Genomic DNA, 20,746 nt, shown 5'->3' with positions numbered 1-20,746 from the left:
CCATTTACGTGTCTGGCCTAATTGCTGGCATCCAACAAGACCTTTGAGCGATCCATTCGGGTACGTCATCAGTAATGTTTCATTTGCATGGTGACAAAGTGAATTAAATGGGTCCGGGTCCGGGTCCGGAAGGCGGAACAATGGTCGCACAATGGCCAAGTGCAGCGAAGCCTCGCCTTCAGAAACGCCTCCTCCTTTCTTCCGAACGGCACACTTGCACTTGTGAGGGAATCCCTTGGCGATTCCATTGTGAAGATGATGTAGCTGGCGCTGTTGGCAGCTAATAATAATTTGTTTGCACTTTGCATATGCCATCTGGTCAACAAAGGGCAGGCACGGCCATAGGAAGGTCTCAGGGAGCCCAATATCCTGTGGGTCAAGGCAAAAGTAAAGTTATTGTAAAACTTTAACATGCATACCCAAAAACTACCCTTGCCATTTATCTTTGAGCAGGATTTAATTTTAGGATTTAATTTAGTTAATACTGTTCTATACTTCTGATGCATCATATTTTTTGTAACAAAGCAAATGTGGTATTGCATTTCTTGACTAATTCACCTCATTTTAATTAATAATATGTTGGATTTTATAAAGTTATGAACGTTATGTTAGATTAATCATCAGTGAAGTAGGAAATCAAAAAGGTGATAACATCTTTTGACTAGAATAATGGTATGAGTTTGTTAAGTTTTAATAAAAAATTTATGGCATATTCAAATCTAAGAAGACTAGTGAAAAAAGCAATAAAAGTAGTAATAAAGTGTTTTGGATGTCTTACTTCGTTACAATGTCCAAAAGAAAAATGCTGTCCAAATAAAATAAATTCAGGATAAGACATTAAATGATTTTCTTAATAAAGAAAGTGCTTAGGTGCTTGATTCTCATCAATGAACTGCGTCTATATGGTTTCAATAAAAAGAATTATAAAAGAAATAAAATAAAATTTTTACTGCTGAGTTTAATTTTAACAATTGTGCTTGCTATTAAAGGAGCAAAAATCTTTTCATAATTATACTACCTGAATATTTAAATTTTGCGCCACATTGCTGCCTGACAAAAGCTGGTTGGCACAGATATCTTTGGCTGACAAAACTAATAGGTTTTAACCAGCCGAAAAAAAAATATTTTCGTGGAAGCCACAAGTTGTTTGATTATATATATATATTCATGATATTTTTATATTCATGTAAGCTAATACAACTTTAATTTGAGTTTGTGTTATGATTTATGTTAACGTTTGCCATGTTTCCGCCGAATTCGCCGTGTTTCTCGTTCGCAGTGAAGAATATAGTGTTGAACAATTTTGTAAAGTAAAATGTAAACAGTTCTGCCAGTACGGGGTTTCACCAACTTATTACCAGGTGGAAGAAAAAGTTTTCACGGGCAAATTTAGGAAAAATCGGTTACCCCAAAAACAAAGTCGAGGAAATAAAAACAAAGCCGGCTAGATTGTCAGAAAATGGATTTTCCCCGTGCAGACATGAAATAGAGGCAGCGAAATGGACATAATCTTGCCCAGAGAAGCGCACGATGCGCAAAAGTTCTTGGACTGCGCGGACAAGTTGGACTACGATGAGTTTTCAGCGGTAAAGATTTCTATTCTATGTAGCCCGTAATCCTGCTTAAATGGGTAAAATCTATAATTGCAGAAAATGTTTGTGTTCTTCAACCATCACAGCGATGTGGACGTGTTCGAGTTGATGGGCAACGACCGTCTGTCGCAGTTGCTCTACGGATGGGAGGTGTGCCACCTGCCCACCCGCGATCCTGATTCCTTGAAGAATCCTGCCCTGCGCCACATCGTCCTCGTTCTGGCCCACCACTCGTTGCAGATGCTGTTCAGCCAGGAGTGGAGCACCTGCTCCGAGGGACTCAAGCACCTGCTGCTCTACAGCCTCACCAAAGCGGTGCCGGCCTTCTACCAGATCTCCGAGCTGGCCAAGTTCGACTGGCCATACATCATGCAGTTCCAGACGAGACCCTGGAGCCTTCCCTACATGCAGCAGCTGTTCCGCAACCTGAAGCAGAACAAACACCATGCTATCGAACACACGGTTCCTGTGGCAACAGGAGAAGGTTCGGGATTCTTATCTTTCCTTAGAGAATTCCTCTTAACCCTTGACTCTTCCCGCAGACATTGCTTTTCTGAAGCAGGAAGGCCTCTCCCTGGTTATCCTGCGCCTCATGCAGCTCTTCAACGCCGGCAACTTTGAGGCCGTCAAACAACTGGCTCTTCGCATGCTAGCGGCCTGGTTGAAGGCCCACGAAAACTCGCCATTTGCGTCCTTTGAACAGGATCAGAACACCATTACGCTGGTGGGGCACCTATACCTCTTGACCGTTTTCGTAAGAGACGAAAACCGTGGCTATGTTATAGACAATTTGGTGAGGAATACATACTTATATACACAAAATCCAAACTAATTAGCAAATGCCATCCAGATGTACAACATACGTTTCTACGCGCAGAGCATGCAGGAAGCTTCGATCTCACACGACATTAACTTCACGCCCGCTCGGCTTATTGCCCAGATTTGTGTGCGACTGCGACTGAGCAGGAACGGGTTCTTCGAGCAGATTGGCTTCAAGAAGTTCAAGCTCAATCTGGTCACCTCCTTTGCCGTCATGCTGGAGGCCTACTCCAGCTATGTGCTGGGCAATCTTTTGATGGAACTGCAGTCACTGAACGAGCACGACTTCCTCGAGCACTTGCCCCAGTTCAAGGTGCTCATGTATCGCTACGTGGAGGAGCGAGAGAACAGCGAGCGTTTCCTCCTGGAGGAGCTGAAGAAGATTGAGAAGCAGCGCAACAGCCACCTGCAGCCACATGTGGTGGACCTCAATCTGAACTACCAGCAGCAGATATGCAAGGGCAACCGGGCCAGCAACATTGGAAACTACAAGAACTGCGACGACGACGAGAAGCCACTGCCGGAGACGGACGAAGAGCAGGACAGGCAGATAGATCCGGTGTTCCAGAACGTGCCAAACAACGAGGAGGTGCTATCCTTCGTCTACAAACTGCTGGCCGAGCGGGTAAGCGAGTAAAATAGTAATAAAATATTGATAGGTTAACTAAAAGTTGTTTTTTACAGAACTTTTCTGGTTGGAAGTTTGCCAAGATTGCGCTCCTGCTGAAAATCATTGGCCAGCAGCTGAATGCCATCGAAATATGGCGCTATCATCCCGGTCTGACCACCGCCTTCATGCTCAACTTGGAGCAGAAGATGTCGGTGAACTATGCCGACTTGGCAAAGGTCTTCTCCGACCACGCCTTCATGGAGGCAGAATTCTGGCTGACGGCCTTCTATCTCTACCCGATAACTCTGCACTACAACGAGGTCAGGCGCTGTTCGCGCATCAAGAAGAGGCGCCAGGAGGAGGATAACTGGCCGCCAGCTGCGGCTGCTCACAGCGTCAAGTACGAACTGCTGAGCTCCACCATTGATGTGGACGAGATAGTGTCCATAACGAATCACAACGCCCCTGTGGCCGACTACGATCCCGTGTACAAGTCGCTGCAGGCGCTGCGTCTGCCCCGCAGCATGATCAAGGACCTGCTGACGGTGGTCTTCCAGCCGCGGAACAAGCGCTACTCCTGGGCCCTGGACTGGCACACGCTGCACGAGCGATGCCATGCGCTGCTCAAGAGCCAGGACCTGAAGGAGAAGTTCGTGGAACTCAACATGGCCGAAGCGAGCGACCGCTTGAAATACCTGGAGATCGACTATGCCAAGTACAGGGATCGACCCCAGCTGGACTACGGCACCATTGAGGAGGGCTACGAGAACGCGGCCAACCTGCCGGAGGTGGAGGAGGAACCAATACCGTCGCCTGCTGTAAATGAAGAAGCGGCAAAGGTCGCACAGCAGAAAAAGCGGCGACCCGCTAGACGCAAGTTCTGGGATGAAGGTAAAATCTTATTTTGGAGAACAACTAATTATATTTGTTTATATAACCGTAACCTTAGTTGTAACAGCTTTGTTTCTTGTTTAAATATTTAAAATTAATATTAATCCCTTTTCAGTGGAGTTCTCAGAAGACGAGGAGGAGGCAGCCTCAAGCGATTCGGAGCCCTACTACACGGGAAACGGACGACGGACTCGAGTCAGAGCCGCAGCCATGGTGGCCAATGCCATGCTGTCCGACATGGATCGCAGTGTACGCAGTGGCCGGCGATCCAGCTCCCCAGAGACATCAGAAGCTAGGTCAGATCCTCACCACGAAACCGAACGGAATATGGACACCGAAGTCAAGCTGCCACAGCCACCATCCCCAAAGGAAGCAGCTGCCAGTCAGGATGAGCATACGATCAGCGAACTAATGGAGGCTCGACCAAAATTCAGCAACGAAACGCCGGGATTCAAGCCCTTTTCCGACATCTGGAGTTTCGAGAAGGAGGAGCTGCAGAACGTGACCAGCGAAGGTCATAACCTGATGGAGTGCAGCTCGGTGCTCAGCAAGTTTAAGAAGTTGAAGCAGCTCAGAATAGCAGCAGCAGCAAGGCCCCCCATTCCAGTGGGAAGGCTGCTTCGCACAGGATCGGAAACCGAGAGCGTTAACTCCGAAACATCCACGATGGCCACGCAAGACTTCAACGAGCGGACCTGCGACGATATTTCCGGTGTAAGTAAAGAGCTAACGCCCTCGTCGCCACCAAAATGTGAATTAACCAGGGAGCCTGAAGTGTTGCAGCCCGCTAAACGAACCGAATCGCAGCTAATGGAGAAGTCCCTGGAAGTTGGGAACCTGACCAAGGAGCCCGTGGAAACGGAGAAGGCTCTAGAAAATAGGCAGCTGAAAAAGAAGAATTGCGTTGCAAAAGAGTTTTTGAAAACCGGATATCTAAGTGAAGTACGTGAAACTAGACAGCGAAAAGAAGCGGATTTGAATACTGGTCAAAAAGAACCTATCTCCGATGAAGCTGGTCAGCCTTGCAGTACTACGCAACAAAAAGAGGAGATTATGGAAATGTCTTCTAGGATTACAGAAACCGACACGGAAACGGACACTGCGGAGGAGACGTTGCAGTACGAAAATGCCGAAAAGGAACCGGAACGCAAGCGCCGGAAAACCGGATCAATAAGCCAGGATACCAAATCACAGTCTCCGCCCTGCAAATCCACCTCAGAGGAGCAGGAGCTCCTTGTCCACAAGTGTCTGACGCATCCGGCACAAGTATGCTTGAAGAAGCTCACCTCGCAGGACATCGCAAAGCTCCGCGGAGTGCGGGTGCGGATAAAGCGCACCAACTTGGACGACTACTATCGCAAAAAGCGAAGACAAGCGGTGAGTCTGCTGAGCCAGAGCCAGAGCCACTCCCCGACCGAGGACAGCAATGCGTCCTCGCACGGCTACGATATCCGCAACCACGGCCGCAGGCGCTTCAAGAAGTTCGTGCACATCACGTCGGACTCGCCGTCTCCCTCGGTGTCCTCGACGCCCTCGCCGCGCATAATGCTGGCCAAGGCGGCCTTCAAGCACATAACATCCGACTCCTCCACGGATCTGGAGGAGGTGGCTCGCGCTGCTTCCTCGCTCAGGAGACGGGGACGCGGAAGAGGCCGAGGGACAGGCGGACCCAGGTGCAGGACGGAAGCAACCTCCCGACGAACGTCGGCCTTTCCGCCGGACGTGATCGAGCTCTCCTCGGACTCGCTGTCCTCCAACTCGCCGGTGCTGGGCGGCAACCACCCGATGATCCACTTCTCGGAGGTGATGGAGATGGATCCGCTGTACGAGGAGGCCATCGTTCCCTTCTAGCACGCTGTCGATGACCGGAGCAGATTGCAGATTGCTGGGCCGCAGGCGAGGCTCTACGTGCTCGGAACGAATGCAGACGAGGGGTTGCACGGAGGTCGAGCAGAACGGAGAACGATTCGAGTGGCAGAGGGAGGAAGGAGGACGGAGCATAGCTGGGAAAATAGAATTTGTCTCGCTTGTTAGAAGGCAATTAGCCCCGGGCACATTCGGTATTTGCTTTGGCCAGCACAGAGCCAGGATTCTGATGAAATTATGTGCATGTACATCTGTTTGTCCAAGCCCCGGCTCGTCCATTGTATTTCGGCTTCTATTTGGACTGTGACGACGCCCGCGGGTCTTTAAAAAAAATTAAAAATTTTACTTAACTTGCAAGCAAGACTATTATAAATATAAAGAAAAATGAGAAATATATATTGTGTTTGTTAAAAAAGGAAAGTAAAATTAAAAAATGTATATTTTTTTTAAGAATAATATACTGATTTCTTGATCGTTAAGCTTATTCGTATTGTGTTGTTTGCTTTAATAAAATAAATTTACACTTTTAAAGCCATTATTTGGATCTGAGTTTTACGCTGCTTCAAGTTCCCAAGGATGGCAAATATTTGTTTAAGGGAAGCACTTAATTAATACCCATTAAACAGCAATCGGCAGTTCATAAATCTGAAAGGAGGCACATTATCAAATTAGCCCCGTTGACACTCTCGATTTGCCGCTCGTGCTGGCAATTTGCGACGACTGCCGCATATCATAACAAATCCACACGTGGCACCCGTCCACTTGGCCACTTGAAACTGCAACTTCGATCCTCCTTAAATCAGCCCAGCCGCAGATAGGAAATCCACAGCGGCACACTTGGCCACTTGAGCAGCCGTTAAGACCGCGGCACGTGCCAACGCCATGGCTTTGCCCCCCTCATCCAGATGGAAAGGATGGACGGAATGGAGGGGAGTGAGTGCTTTTGGCCGACTGGCTACACATGTTGCATTCTGTTGCCTTTGGGAAGTGGAGGCGGTATCCTCGCCACGTGCCACTAACCCGTTTAGCGACAAGCGAAAGCCCTAAACGCTTACTGCGGTTCAGTGGCGAAAACCGAAAGAGTTGCCGGTAATTGAATCGTTTGATTTGCAATCGCATTAAGCCCACGTAAGTTCGGTGTTGCGATAAAGTAAAAAATATTTAAGCCACGAAATTGATATGCTCTAACAAAGGGTGAAGCAATAAAAGATATACCCATTGTTCTATCTATAAAAGCAGGGTGAATATATTCCTATTGAAATCATTAAATATTTTCTGATAAACATTTTTCAGACATTTTTATATTTAATCATGATTAAAAATGATCATGACTAAAAATAAATTTCATTTAACAATTTTTTACTGCTATTTATTTTTCTTTGGTTATATGTATATTAACTATCATAGCTATAATATTAACTAACCAAATAGCTCAAATCTGATACCTAAAAATAAAGACAGTTAATTAATTTATCTAAAGTTGATTTAGAAAAAATGTATTTCTAAAAAAAACGTATTGTACTTTGCAAACTAAATATATTCGATTTCAAGAAAATGAGTTTTCAAAATTAGTCAAAAATAGAAACATGGATTAAAATAGTTAAAGCTTGAAAATATTTGGAATGCAAATTGCTTTTAATTTAATTAATGAGATATACAATTTGTTTAGAGTAATTTACAAAGGATTGTATGAAGGTGGATGAAATACTTTTTCTGTCAAAAAATATGCTTTGCATCATTATGTTTATGCACTAGCAGAATGCGTTAAAATACACTACTTAATCTCTCGAAATGGGGTACGTAAAGGAGTGGATACCTTTGATGATGCCGTTGGCGACACCACTGATCCTCGGACTCAGACATCCTTCCGATTGGCTTAGAGAGCGCCGCTAGCCAGCAGAGCGTGAAAAATGCTCGTATTTTGACTGGTAGCGCTGCCCGCAGAACGAATTTCCATCTCCCCGAAGAACAACCCGCTGGTGGAACAGCCAGAACCACCAGAACTACTAGAACTGCTGGAACTGCCAGCCAAGCGACTCCTGAGCGAGCGAGTGGGCAAAAGCCACCCTCGAACGGCAATCACGGCGCATATCTGCTGGGATTTGCGTTCAGCGCTCTGTGCTGCAGAGAAAACTCGATGGCGCCGCCACGACCGACGACAATGCGCCGAGGGTTGTTGCCCGGCGGTCCGGACCAAAATCAGCGGGCTTAATGGCTGGCCGGGCTGGGCGGTAGCATAAAACCGGTGCGCAGTCCTCGCCAGCTTTTAGTTGGTGCGGGCACGCGAGACACGAAGAATCGACGACGAACACACGGCTCTCTCTCTCTCTCTCGGAAATCGGAAATGTTCTAAAGGATATATAGCACGTACGCAAACGGAGTAAAATCATCGAGATCGAGATGGCCGCCTGCTACAATGCCTACAGCGCCGGTTCGCAGTCCTTCGAGTTCGACGAGGAGGACGACGACGCCTCCTTCGACAGCGGCTACGAGAAGAGCTTCGAGACGGAGGCCCAGCTGAGCTCCCGCCGGCGGCTGGACTTCGACGGCAGCTACGGCGGCACTCCGCCCGCCCCGGCGGTCCAGCATCCGTACTCCGGCGGCTGGGACGCCGTGCCGCTCAACTCACCGCCGGCGGGATTCGTTGGGCTGCTGGACACGAGCAGCAACCACAGCACGCGGAGCGGCAGGACGCTGGTGGAGCACCTGAACAGCCGGGCCTCGAACGGAGCCTTCGATCCGCCGCTGACCAGCACGCCGGTGAAGTCGCCCGGGGATCCGGATGCGCCGCGCCAGAAGCGGAAGTATGCCGTCGGCAAGAACAGGGTCACCCGCTCCCGGAGCCCCACGCAGGTGGTGCGGATCAAGCGCTTCCGCCGGATGAAGGCCAACGATCGGGAGCGCAACCGGATGCACAACCTCAACGATGCGCTGGAGAAGCTGCGAGTGACATTGCCCTCGCTGCCGGAGGAAACCAAGCTGACCAAGATCGAGATTCTGCGCTTCGCGCACAACTACATCTTTGCACTGGAGCAGGTCCTTGAGAGCGGTGGTTCCATTAACTTGGACCTGGAGAAGCTGCAGAACTTCACGCTGAGCGGCGAGAGGATAACCAAGGAGCTGTTCGACGCGCTGTTCGTGAATCCCCAGCCGTATCCCATGTTCGGATGCGGCAGGATGTTTCCGTATGGCCAGAATGGAATGGCGCCGCTTGTCCAGGGTCATCCTGCTCCTGTTCCTCCTGCGGAGCATCCGCCCGCGATGGGGGGCTTCCAGCAGGGCGTGGACTACCCGCAGCAGCCGCCAGGATTCGATTTCACGGGCAGCATGCGGTTCTACCACCACCAGCAGCAGCAACAACAAGCACATCTGCATCATAATCCCCAGCAGGAGTCCAATGCGCAGCTCTTCTCGCAGGAGAAATACGATCTGTTCAGGGGATCCTTCGATGCAGCTGCCAATCTCCAGCCCTCGAATCTGGACTCCGGGGTTCACCAGCAGAGCAGCTTCTACACGCAGACTCCGCCATGGAAGGAGTACCCGGAGGATCAGGCCATTCCACATCCGCAGACTGTTCCACATTTGGATCCGCACAGCTACAAACAGTTCGCCCCACAGGTGTAGCATAGTTTTTGGGGGCTGAATATGCGATTAAGGATTTTCCAGCGTGATATATTTCAAGATTGCGGAGATTTGATGGATACTAAATTAGGGAAACCCTTAGGAGATACATCTTTGATTTACTTTTAAAACCCAAAGTATCTTACTTATCTTTCTCCCGGTTTCCTTACTTTACTCTCCTCGAATCCCCAGCAATCCGTTGATATAGGTACTAAGTGAGAAAACTAATTAACTGCTCAGATTATCTCCTTATTAGGAATCAGAAAGTACTTCCAATTCCCAACAACAAGCTAATCTTTGAACTTAATAAGTTGTATATTGCAGAAGGATCCTCAATAGATAAATGAATTGTATTCTAACTTATCTTTTAGTTTTTCAATGATCAAATTGGTTTCTTTTTTGCGGATCTCTAGAAATTATTTGCATCAAGAAGGATCCTTAAAAGATGAACCAATGTTTTCATATATCAATATTTTAAGTTCACTACATTATTATCTAACGCTTGCTTTAATCCATTTTAAATTGGTTTCTTACTTGCGGATCTTCTAAAAATATTTTGAAGAAGAATGCTTAATCTGAAAATTTCAAATACAGCACTCTTTTTAAAATATTTTTTTCATATAAATCTCGACTATACAGTACCAATCGGTTGTCCATTAAGTGTAAGCGGATATGTACCTTGCCATTTAAACATAAGCCTAGACATAAAGATCACTGAGATGTACCAGGTATTAGCCATAATGAACTGTACAATCGAATAAGTATATGCAGGTTATGCCAGATTATATAGGATATATCAGTTATTGCAATGCAAGGAAAGCGAGCTAGTCAGGGCCACAACTTTAACGTGATAAGATTGAATTTCGATGTAAAGCCATAAAGATCTATTTTTGCAAATAAAGTTGACGATCAAAACGAGCCGGAAAATTGATGGTGAATGGGAGGAATTTTAGGAATGGCAGGAATGGGAGAACAACTCCGGGCAAAGTCAAAAATAGTAGCCAAAGCAAACAACCCTGAGCCACATGGAGAGAATCAGAGTTCGGTTGTGTGCGGATTTGAGATCCCAAACAAAGGACTTAAATTCAAATAAATATTGTATATTGCAGTGCACATAAAACGAATGGCTTTGTGTGTGTGCACTGCAGCTTGTTTTTATCGTAGGGGGCACTTTTCGCCCTTACAATTCGACATGGGGTGAGTCGAGTCCCCGTAGAAGCTGAACTCCGTGCTGCGAACTTCGAACAATGGAAGATTGCCCGTCACCTGCCACACAATTACAAAACGAATGTACCAACAGCAGCGGCAATCCTGAATCCTGCGTTCTGAGTCCTGGGTACTGAAACATGAGCCGTGAGCCGAGCAGTGGACCTGCATGAATGCCACTCAAATTATTTAGTTGAATGAACCGGCAAGAGTCGAGGGAAACTGCCTTACCGCTTTGCTGCCTAACTGCCTAACTGCCTTACTGCCTAAATGCCCAAATGCCTGACTGACTGACTGACATTTTCCGTTACGAGGCAAGGGTGAAAAGGTGTGGAAGATGCTGCAAAGTCGGTAAGGAACTCGGCATCTCAGTCCGAGGATTACAGTAAGTTTGCTGTCATAAATACATTTTAAAATTTAAAAAAGAACTGACTGCAAATAGCTGATATGAGATATCTGGAAGAATGGGTAAGCCAGAAAGTACTCGTATAAATCTTTTTGGTCCAGCTATTCAAAAACAGTCAAAGGTTTTTTTTAGAAATCTTATTTCTAACAAATGCCGCTGGAATTGTATACCTCCTTTAATAATTTGCTCATTTGATTTCAATCATTTTTAGTTTTTACACGTTAACAGAAAATTAACATAACTTAACTAATTGATAACAATTTTTGTGTACCAAAACCATACATATCGTACAACATTTAGTATTACGATGAAGAAATTGTTTAATAGTTTTAAATTATGTTTTAATTTCAGAATCCGGTACAAGTAAAAACAAATAATTCAAGTTGTTTGATAAAAACAAAAACACATCACTTAATACAGTTTATTAAACAAACTTTTTCCAAAAGTATTCATTTATTAATACATTTTTGTAGCAGGTGTCTATTAATAAAAAACTATATCTTTTGTCGATATGTTTCTTTCATTGGGTAAAACGGCTACCAAAAGATTGATTAGGGTGATTACAAATATTTCAAGTAATATCCCTTATGTACAATTAATATGGTCTAGTGGAAATAAAAATTCTTTTTTTTGGGTAGCAGAAAATCGCACATTGTCAATTTTTGGGGTATAAGTATGAATTCGCTGGTATTTCCCGAACTAAGCCGGCGTTTGTCATTTGAGCAGCTTTGTTGGAGGTGTCGGGATTTATCTTTACAATAATCATTATTAAGACCGGCATGGGTCCTTCGTTCTCTTGTCCCGTTGTGTGGCAAAGGCGCAAATACGCAGCGGGCGAGCCCGCTAAGCTGCATTCAATTTCCAGGACTCTCGACGAGGGATGAGGATGAAACCAGAACCAGGACCAGTACCAGGCATCATTAGCGGACGGGGTGGCTCCGTTTCGATGGATATCGGCGGATCAATGACGACATCTCCGCCTCGCTGCCCCTTCTCGAATGCTAATGCACTGCGAGGCTGGAAAAACAATTTGGCGATGGCCATAAGGCGATAAGCAAACCAAAATGGAAACAAATTGCCATGGACATGCTAAAAGGCCTACACACAATGGCATCTTCTTTTGCGGCAAGTGCAGGTCCTTGGAGAGCGATTCAAATGCGGTCCGATGAGACTGCACAAAGGCGAAGGATGTGGGTCGGCAGATGGAAGAGGGTGCTACTCCCAGGAACCCAAGGAAAATCACTTTTCTGTAAATATTCAGGGATTAGTCAACAGAGATAAAACATAAGTGACCGTTTCATATGCTTTTTCATCGAATCAAGAAATGATAGTCCCAAACATTCTTTGAAGTTCTTTTTTCAAGGAAATTTGATTATTTTTTTACGAAAGAATAGTAACCATCTACTCAAAATGAAGATATATACTAAAAAAGAAATAGGATAAACTATGATATTATACATTTGGGAAACAAATCTCACCGAATAAATTTAATTTACCTTTTAAAATTAACTTCTCTTCTTTCAGTAAAAACATTTTATGTTGGTCCCATACCCTCTGTTTTTTTTTAACAAAATGAAAGAGATATTTTGAACTGTCAAAAGAAATATAGATACTGCCATAAAAACGGGGAAAACATGATTATTTAAAAGTATAAATAAAAATCAATTTAGTGAAAATTGTTTAAAACAGTTTGGTTGAAGCGTTTATATAATATTTTGTTAGTCAACTTCAGTTACAAGTTTGTAAGATGAATATGGGACTTTATAAGTTTACTAAAACAAAAGAAATGGTAATATAAATTTAGTTAAAATTTGTTTAAAAAAAAAAACATAATTTGTTGTTTTATATTATTGTACCAATAGATTCATATAGACTACACAAAATATACAAGCAAAGTGCTGGCTCAGTTCGTTCAATAAATATTTTCTAAAATCGCATGTTTTCCGTCCCTTAGGTGTACACGATTATGGGTCAATAGGTTCGATATGCATATCGAAGAATAAAATCAGAGTTCAACCCTCGGATTGGCAAGTATGAAATATTAAGATCATATATCACACCGTTCCGGAGAACACATCGCCAATTTGTCCTTGCCCTTTTGCGATTCCCATTTCGCAAATCGAATTTTATTTGCCGAACTGATTGTTTTACGCCTTTTTAGCAAAAAGTTGGCACACATTTTTTTAACCCTTTGCCGGTGCACGTGGTTTTTGCAGACCCAGGATCTATTGTTTATTACCCCTTCGGTCCTGATCAAACATTCGCGGCAGAGATTCGCTTTGGTGCCGCAGTTACACGAACACGTTCGCTTTTTAGCGGCAAGTTGCTCGACCTTTTTGCCCATTCATTGCCCTGCTCGAATTGGTTTATCTGTGAAATCTCTGACGTCCTCCGGTCGTTGTTGTTTATGAGCCTTCCGGGGTGTGCAACCTGGTATACGTTACTGTTCCAAATACAAACAAAAAAAATCCAGGGAGAGATGCATCTATTCCCTACCTTTGTCGCTTTCGAGTTGTGTGCTCATCTAACCGAAAAACATTGGATAAACAAACAGCCGCTCGAGTATTTTGTTACACTTAGTGCCCCGTCCCAGGACCGATTTATTCCTCAACGTTTCCGAGTCCGCAGAAGGAAGCCAATCTGTCGCATTTGGGTGCACTGGTCCCTCGACTGAAACTGTAAAATGTTGTGCAAGCGCTGATTTTTAATCCGATCAGAGCGGTTTTAGTCAAATTTAAGCAGATTTATGTCACATTGTTGAGCCAGAAAGTGGTACGCTGAGCGGGAAAACAAAACGAAAATGTTAACACATGTAAATCAAGAATCAGATAACTATATCGTGCACAGCTCTTCTTTTAGGCAAATCGAATTGAGATCATGTTCGAGCTCCGAGCGATAAGACCAGAAAATTCGATTTAGGTTGCGGAAAATTAACAACGAAGAGCAGCAACAAATTGCTACGGGTTGTTTGAGGATGTTTTATGTAAATGCATAGATCTATGTTAAGGTTTTTGGACATAAGTAAAAATAAGATACACATTAAAACAAGAAAGGAAGCTAACTTCGGCAAGCCGAAGCTTATATACCCTTGCAGTCATCAAATATGTCGGACAAAATACATAAAGGCTAAACAACATCGAAGCTATGACGATTTTTTATTAATTTTCCATATTTTCGACTATTGTTCATATGGCAGCTATATGATACAGTTGTCCAATTTTGATAAAATTTAATTCGTAATTCAAGAGTCGTTAAAAAACTCTATATTCTAAAAATCATGCTTGTCTGATAAAAAACAAACCGTAGCTAGCTTCTTTTCTTGTTTTCTTTAATACTTATGTGCTGATTCCAGGCTTAAAGCTCTCATTATTTCATTTTTATGAACAGATCGGAGGTTTTTCAATGAGCTTTTGTTGATAACACCTATCAGTGAAATTCCAAAGACTCATGGGACGTTGGTAAATAAATCCAGAATCAGTTCTGTTTAAACATTCACATGGTTAACTATTTATTCGGAATTAATATGTTGAAGTCGATCACTTACTGCTTAGTCTTGTTCCTTTCGTGGGATTCTCTGGGATCCTTGGCTAAGCACTCTTCTGTGTGTCTTCTGCACGACCAGCCCAACCAATGTGGAGCATTCTGCCTGCAGGCGCTGAGGCCGATGATCGATCACATCGCTTTTCACCAGAAGAAGCTGAATGAGTCCCAAACGAAGCTGGACAGGATGGAGGGTCAGCTATCTGATCTGAAAAACTCATTGGATCAGAAGGAGGCTTCCTGCGAAAATGCCATCTCTCATAATTTGCAGACAAAACTGGAGGCGATTGAAAGGCAACTGTCAGCGATGCAGGAATTACTATCCAAAGCGAACAAGAAATCCATAAATACGCATCCGTACAATCGGATTGGCTCGAGATTGATTTACGTTGAAAACGAAAATTATCGAAATTGGGAGCAAGCTGAAGCGTTCTGCCGTGGAATAAACGGTCACCTGATCACAATCCAGAACAACTCTGAGCTGAGCGCTTTGGATGAAAAGCTGGAGAGAAACACTGGCTACTGGCTGGGGATCACTGACGTGGCCAAGAAGGGCGAGTTTGTGTCCGTGGCTTCCGGCAAGCCAGCTCCCTTTTTTGATTGGGCATTCCCCCAACCCAATGCCTTTGGAAACGTATATGACTGCGTGACTCTCTACAGCGGCAAAATGTTCAACCTTAGTTGCAGCAAAGTTCTCCATTTCATTTGCGAGGCGACTTTTGATTAGAAGAAAATGTTTTCTTATAATAAACAGATTATTCAAGAATAAACATAAGAAGCGTACTAGTATTATTGAGAATTTATGGAAATCAACAAAATCCCTTAAATTAAAAAAAAAAAACAACAAAATTTTATTCTCAGTTGTTTCTTTATTGGAAGTGAAAATAGACAATTGCATTGCTTCCTACGATTCCTGTGTCAAGATGATAACCCCGCACGGAAAACCCATAGATTACGGAAGCCTTATCACCAGAGACTGCAGCTTTTCACTTACAGTGTTTCAAAAGCGGTTTCCTTCGGCGGTCGAAGAATCCCAGAAAACACGTTCGAGTTGTCCACTTACCTGATCATCCTCCTTGCATGGGATCCTTGGATCATCGGATCATTGGACACTGGCCAGGACATTGGGAGCTCCGTGTGCAGGCTTACGGACCCGAACAAGCAATGTGGAGAGCACTGCCTCAACGCTCTGATGCCGACGATCCGGCACATTTACCACCAGCAGAGGAGCAGCACTTGCGATGCCCAGAAACTCAACGAGACCCAGGCGAAACTGGACAGGATTGAGGGCAGGCAGACGGCGGTGCAGGAAGCCCTGTCCAAGCTCGAGTCCTAGCTGGAGGCCAGCGTGGACACTTTGAAGACATCCGTGGACAGGGAGGGAGAAACTCTGAAGGCTGGCCTCGCGAGCCTCGAGAAGTTGCTGGAGCAGAAGGAGGCTGCTTCGAAGCTCCTGCAGGCGAAAGTGGATCGCATTGAAGGCCAGCTGGCAGGCATTGCGGAAGCCCTGTCCAAGGCCATTAAAAACCTTCAGCACAGCAAGTTCGAGCGGATCGGGGACCGGCTGCTCTGCGTGGGGAACAACAGTCGCCAGAAGTGGAGCCTGGCTGAGGAAGCCTGCCTCCAGATGGGCGGTCACCTGGCCACCATCCAGAACGAGGCGGAGCTCGCTGCCTTGGAGGGTAAACTGAAGAGGAACACTCCCTACTGGCTGGGCCTTTCTGACCTGGCCGAGCAGGGCCAGTTCGTCTCGGTGGCCACCGGAAGGCCAGCAGGCTTCTTCAACTGGCGAGCGACACAGCCGAACAACTTCAACAACAACGATCGCTGCGTCAGTTTGTACAACTCAGAAATGTACGACAGCGTTTGCGAGGATGCTGAACATTTCATTTGTGAGGCAGCTTTCTGAATACACTTCCCAGAATTGTTTTCTTTTTTCAAATTTGTAATATGTAGGGGAATGTCGTCAAGGTTGGACAGTTGTCAGGGTCGGACACTTGCAATTTTTCTAATAAACCAACTATCGCCATCTGTCTGCGAATGTGGTATTAATTGTTATCACTGTGGGAAACTTTTCATCCCTAGCCGCATCCCATAACTGTTAATTTTCCTGTTTTGTTGACATAGTGTCGTGATAGTGAAGAAAAAAGTATTCGAGAACGCGCTAAAAAAGTGGCATAATTCAGCGGAAAATATGCCATCCGCAGGGTAAGTTTAAAAATACGTTAAGTGGTTCCCCCTTAACGAAATCCTAAAAAAAAATTTGTTCTAAATAAAGCGATTTGGTAGTTATGTTGTGCGGTAGGGTTATGACTCATGTTGTCAGGGTTGGACACTTTTTGTTGTCAAGGTTGGACACCCTTGGTTTTTTCCCTTTTGTCAGAATATTTTAATTTTTCCAATGTTTTTTACAGTTATTACAGTGGTAATTAATTACTTGATTCAACAAAAAGTGAAATAATTAGTAAATAAGTAAAAAAAAATAAATTCTTTGAGTAATAATTTATTTTCTCCCTTTGAGGAGGTTCACGCTACAAGCGAACGACGAAAAGAGGTAAAGTCGACTTGCATAATGCTGTCCTGGCCATTAAAGCAGTTAAGTTGGAGAAAGGAAAGTTAAAGACAGTAGCAAGGGCTTATGACCTGCCTAGAACGACTTTGCGGCGATATATTAAAAAAAGTATTGTAGATGAAGAATATGAGGACATTTCTACTGTTACTGACGACGATCTCGAGAAGACCCTGAAAAAGTTATTTTGTTTGTCCTAATTGTTTGTAAAATTTGTTGATCACAATAAAAAAGAGTCAAAAGACATAAAATACACCTGATCCATGGATAATTTCTATTGTTTTTCATTCCACAACATAATGCTCATTGTCAGACATACCTTTTGCCTTTACCTTTCAAACTATTTACGCAAATGATCTTAATTCTTATTAAAACGATAATTATAGGCAAGGGTCGAAAATGTGTCCAACCCTGACGACATTCCCCTACTTTATAAATAATCACTCAAGTCTTTTTTTCTGATACTGTATTATACTTATACCTCACCATCTGATTTATTTTTTGAACGCCAACAATTCAACGTTCAACATTGAACGTCGGCGAGTGCAGACATGCATTTATTTCTCTGGTGCTCCGGAATACAATCGTTAAAAAAACCAATATAAAATAAAAATAAACGGCGAAAAGACGCTTATTGCGATGAAAAGTCGCAAGTTACTATTATTTTGTGTTTTTAATTAGTGCTTCTATTACTAAAATACAAATAAAAGCAGAAAAAAAAAAACAAGATAAGAAAGAAAAGAAAAAAAGTTGGCCTAATTTACCTAACAGAGAGTCTTTTAAGAATAAATAATGTACCTAAGAATAATCGCAGCTCGTGCGCATTATTTACTTTCTTGACATTAAATTACAGTTTAAATTTCTTTTGAAGAAAACAATTGTCCTTGCACATGAGTGATTATTAATTAAATAAATAATAAATTATTAATTTTCCAACCCCACATTAAGACCATTTTCTATTCCAGTCACATTCTGTAACTGTGCCAAAAAAATACGCATTTCGAATATATTCCTTTTCCAAATGAATAAACTGTTAGACAAACAATACATTAAACTTTACAACTTCACACCCGCTGCCAGTGAACGCGAAACGGAAATGTTGGAGGAAGCACCCTTTTGCCGAGCCCAAAACGGAAAGGTCCTTTCGGCAAGGAGTGGTAGATGGTAGCTGTACCACAAACGATGAGTTGATTGTTATGCAAATGAGCCAGGCCAGCGACCGGCGACCAGGACGAAATGTGAGAGCCCAACCCCAGACTCCGACTCGGATTCCGGCTGCAGTTCATCAAGTGGTCATAAATTTATAGGTAGTTTGCTCAGAGCTGCGAGGACGAGAGGAGCTGCCTAATTACTATGCACTGCCATGTGCATAATGAAGCTGACATTTCTAATTTATGGTTGATATTTGTTAATTTTTTTCCTTGTGCATAAATTGAATCGGAAAGGTTGGCACTAAAATGTCGGCTAAACAACGGTTTCATGCCCAGTTATTGTCGAATGTAAACAGAGGACACGGAACGTGCGATTTAATGGGGGTTATGGCGGAAAAATCCTTTGGTTGATCCTAAGCCGACGCTTCCTGGTAGTTGCACTTCCGGCTTAGAGCCGAAATTCGCGAGAAAATCCCGCGGTAATTCCACCATTGTCCGCAGAAAAAAGAGGAAAATTCGGATAAAATTGCGGAAAATCTTTGCAAAAAAATTGCAAAAATTACCCCCAAATATAATTCGGAAGCAGAACTAGTAGTTAACTGCAATTACACAACCCCTAAGTCCTTTTTTATGGCGAGCGGCCGTTATGATTCCTTTCCTCACTTTTGTGCCCGGCTTTTCACTTTTTGGTATGCACGCAAGGCTTTTGACTATTTGTTGCTTGAATGGGAGACGGAAATGGCCGGACTCAGTCATTAATTGTTGGCATTGTTTGTCGGCTTGTCAGTCGGACATCTGGCTAACTGTCTGACGCCCGACAGCTAATGTGTCAGGCATTTGAATCTGGGGTAAGAAGTTAAACTGCGGACACCTGCGTTCAGAAGGTACGAGTACCATACATGTGTAATGTGAATAAAACGTTACGAAACACAGTTGGGTGAATCAGATAAAATCAAATGTAATAACTCAATGTCCTTCATACCACCAATAACGAGTAACTTCAAAAAGATAGCATCTACATTCTTTTATTTTTAATATTTATGGCGGTACTTTATAATATCAATTAATATGATTAAGATGATATATTAAATATTTTTAGAATACTGAAAAAAATATATAAACAAATCTTCAGATAATAACAAAGTAATTTTGGTATTTAAGTTCATTACTAAAAAAAGTTTCCAACAATAATAAATTATTTGAAAGTATATCAGAACCAGGATTTATTAAACCAAACCAACACCATACGGATATTTGGTTCACACTTGCAGATAGCTCCATGCTAAGCCCTTGGCGCCCGAAATGAAAACTATCTATTCAATGGTATAGAATGAAAAGATATTCAATGGTATTAATTGGTGATTACCGCAACTTTGGGCCTCGATGGTTGGCGCCATGAGTGATTTGCCAACGAGCCGCTCTGACTTTGACACTCGAGTTTGTAGTGTGATTTATGAGGATGACACTGCCATCATCAATCACTGTTCAAGTGGAAGGTGATTTGGCAAAACACGAAAAAAAGACGCAGACTGCAATCCAGGTTAGTTAGGCTTTATGTAAATTTCGGGCGGAGACAATCGCTAGTGCTAGTGGGGGAAACCAGTTTAATTACACTCCATCTCTGGAGGCAGGAGCAACCCCCAAGGGTTCAGTCAAGTTGACCCGGACAACACTTGATTCGATGTCTTGCGCTGTTGATGTTGTTTCGCTTTAAAAAGTTATAAAAATAAGTCGGAGTGCATGTGGCAGAGTGTGCGGCAGCAACCCCCGGGTTCATCCTGCACCCTTTGATTTTGGTTAGGATTGAGAATCGGGGATCGGGGACAGGGATCGGGGCAGGACCAGCATCATCCCCTGTTTTCCCGCCCGTTCTCTCGCTCGCTCGTTTTGCCGGGGGCTAATGAGCGCCGCACATTAGTTTTAACAACATTTATTATTTATGGGTTTTCCCTCCTCCCCCCGCTCGACCCGCTCACCCTCACTGCAGCCAACTACCTCTCTTTCCTCCTCATAGTATATTTACTTTGGACGTTACATTTTTCACTGCCTGCATGGCGACGCAGTTTCCGAAATGAACTCACTCAAAATGGGACTTCGCAATTACTCTAAGCACGGCAAGTTTAATTGGAATTTGGAATCCGGAGCGGCTCGTTAACAACTTGAGCCAGGATCTGATGGCACTTAAAAAGACTCGAAACGGTTAAAAGGATTATGGGATATCATGCTTGCTGAAAGACAGACAGAGCATTTTCCTTGAGTACCATTTTGCAACTTGAAGAAAACAATAATTTTAATGATAATAATCCCCTTGTTAGGGTAACATCCATATTTTTAAAATTTGGACCAGTTTAAAAAAATTTTTAAATAAATATTGTAAAGCAACTTAAAAAGTCAATGATCATTTGTTATTTGTCTAATAAAATACAGAAATACATATCTATAACATATCTATCTCCAATTTTTTTTTACAACTAC

The 20,746-nt window shown here is 43.7% G+C and overlaps 4 protein-coding genes across 5 annotated transcripts; all 4 read left to right on the top strand.

Annotated features, from left to right (window-relative positions):
• Positions 1–1,343: 1,343 nt before the first annotated feature.
• On the top strand, positions 1,344–6,316 carry LOC108099914. 2 transcript variants are annotated; one of them, XM_017203577.2, is made up of 7 exons: positions 1,344–1,586; positions 1,650–2,076; positions 2,135–2,385; positions 2,443–3,036; positions 3,096–3,912; positions 4,028–4,626; positions 4,688–4,836. In XM_017203577.2, the coding sequence occupies exons 1-7, from the start codon at positions 1,500–1,502 to the stop codon at positions 4,721–4,723; spliced, it is 2,811 nt and encodes a 936-aa protein (XP_017059066.1). In that variant the 5' UTR covers positions 1,344–1,499; the 3' UTR covers positions 4,724–4,836. The 2 variants fall into 2 exon arrangements, with proteins under 2 accessions (XP_017059066.1, XP_017059064.1); XM_017203575.2 differs by having other exon boundaries at positions 4,028–6,316.
• A 1,686-nt stretch (positions 6,317–8,002) lies between these two features.
• Positions 8,003–10,317, top strand: LOC108099758 (basic helix-loop-helix neural transcription factor TAP). The gene has a single exon (XM_017203388.2). The coding sequence runs from the start codon at positions 8,179–8,181 to the stop codon at positions 9,400–9,402; it is 1,224 nt and encodes a 407-aa protein (XP_017058877.1). The 5' UTR covers positions 8,003–8,178; the 3' UTR covers positions 9,403–10,317.
• A 4,217-nt stretch (positions 10,318–14,534) lies between these two features.
• On the top strand, positions 14,535–15,278 carry LOC122319791 (accessory gland protein Acp29AB-like). The gene has a single exon (XM_043207576.1). The coding sequence runs from the start codon at positions 14,535–14,537 to the stop codon at positions 15,276–15,278; it is 744 nt and encodes a 247-aa protein (XP_043063511.1).
• A 465-nt stretch (positions 15,279–15,743) lies between these two features.
• On the top strand, positions 15,744–16,460 carry LOC122319789 (accessory gland protein Acp29AB-like). Its single transcript, XM_043207570.1, has 2 exons — positions 15,744–15,854; positions 15,888–16,460. Exons 1-2 carry the CDS (start codon positions 15,744–15,746, stop codon positions 16,458–16,460), a joined length of 684 nt encoding a protein of 227 aa, XP_043063505.1.
• The last annotated feature ends 4,286 nt before the right edge of the window (positions 16,461–20,746 follow it).

Source organism: Drosophila ficusphila, unplaced genomic scaffold (assembly GCF_018152265.1).
Source record: "Drosophila ficusphila isolate 14025-0441.05 unplaced genomic scaffold, ASM1815226v1 contig_106, whole genome shotgun sequence".
Taxonomy (NCBI): Eukaryota; Metazoa; Arthropoda; class Insecta; order Diptera; family Drosophilidae; genus Drosophila; species Drosophila ficusphila.
Note: the sequence above shows the minus strand (reverse complement) of the source record. Positions and strands in the feature narration are given on the sequence as shown.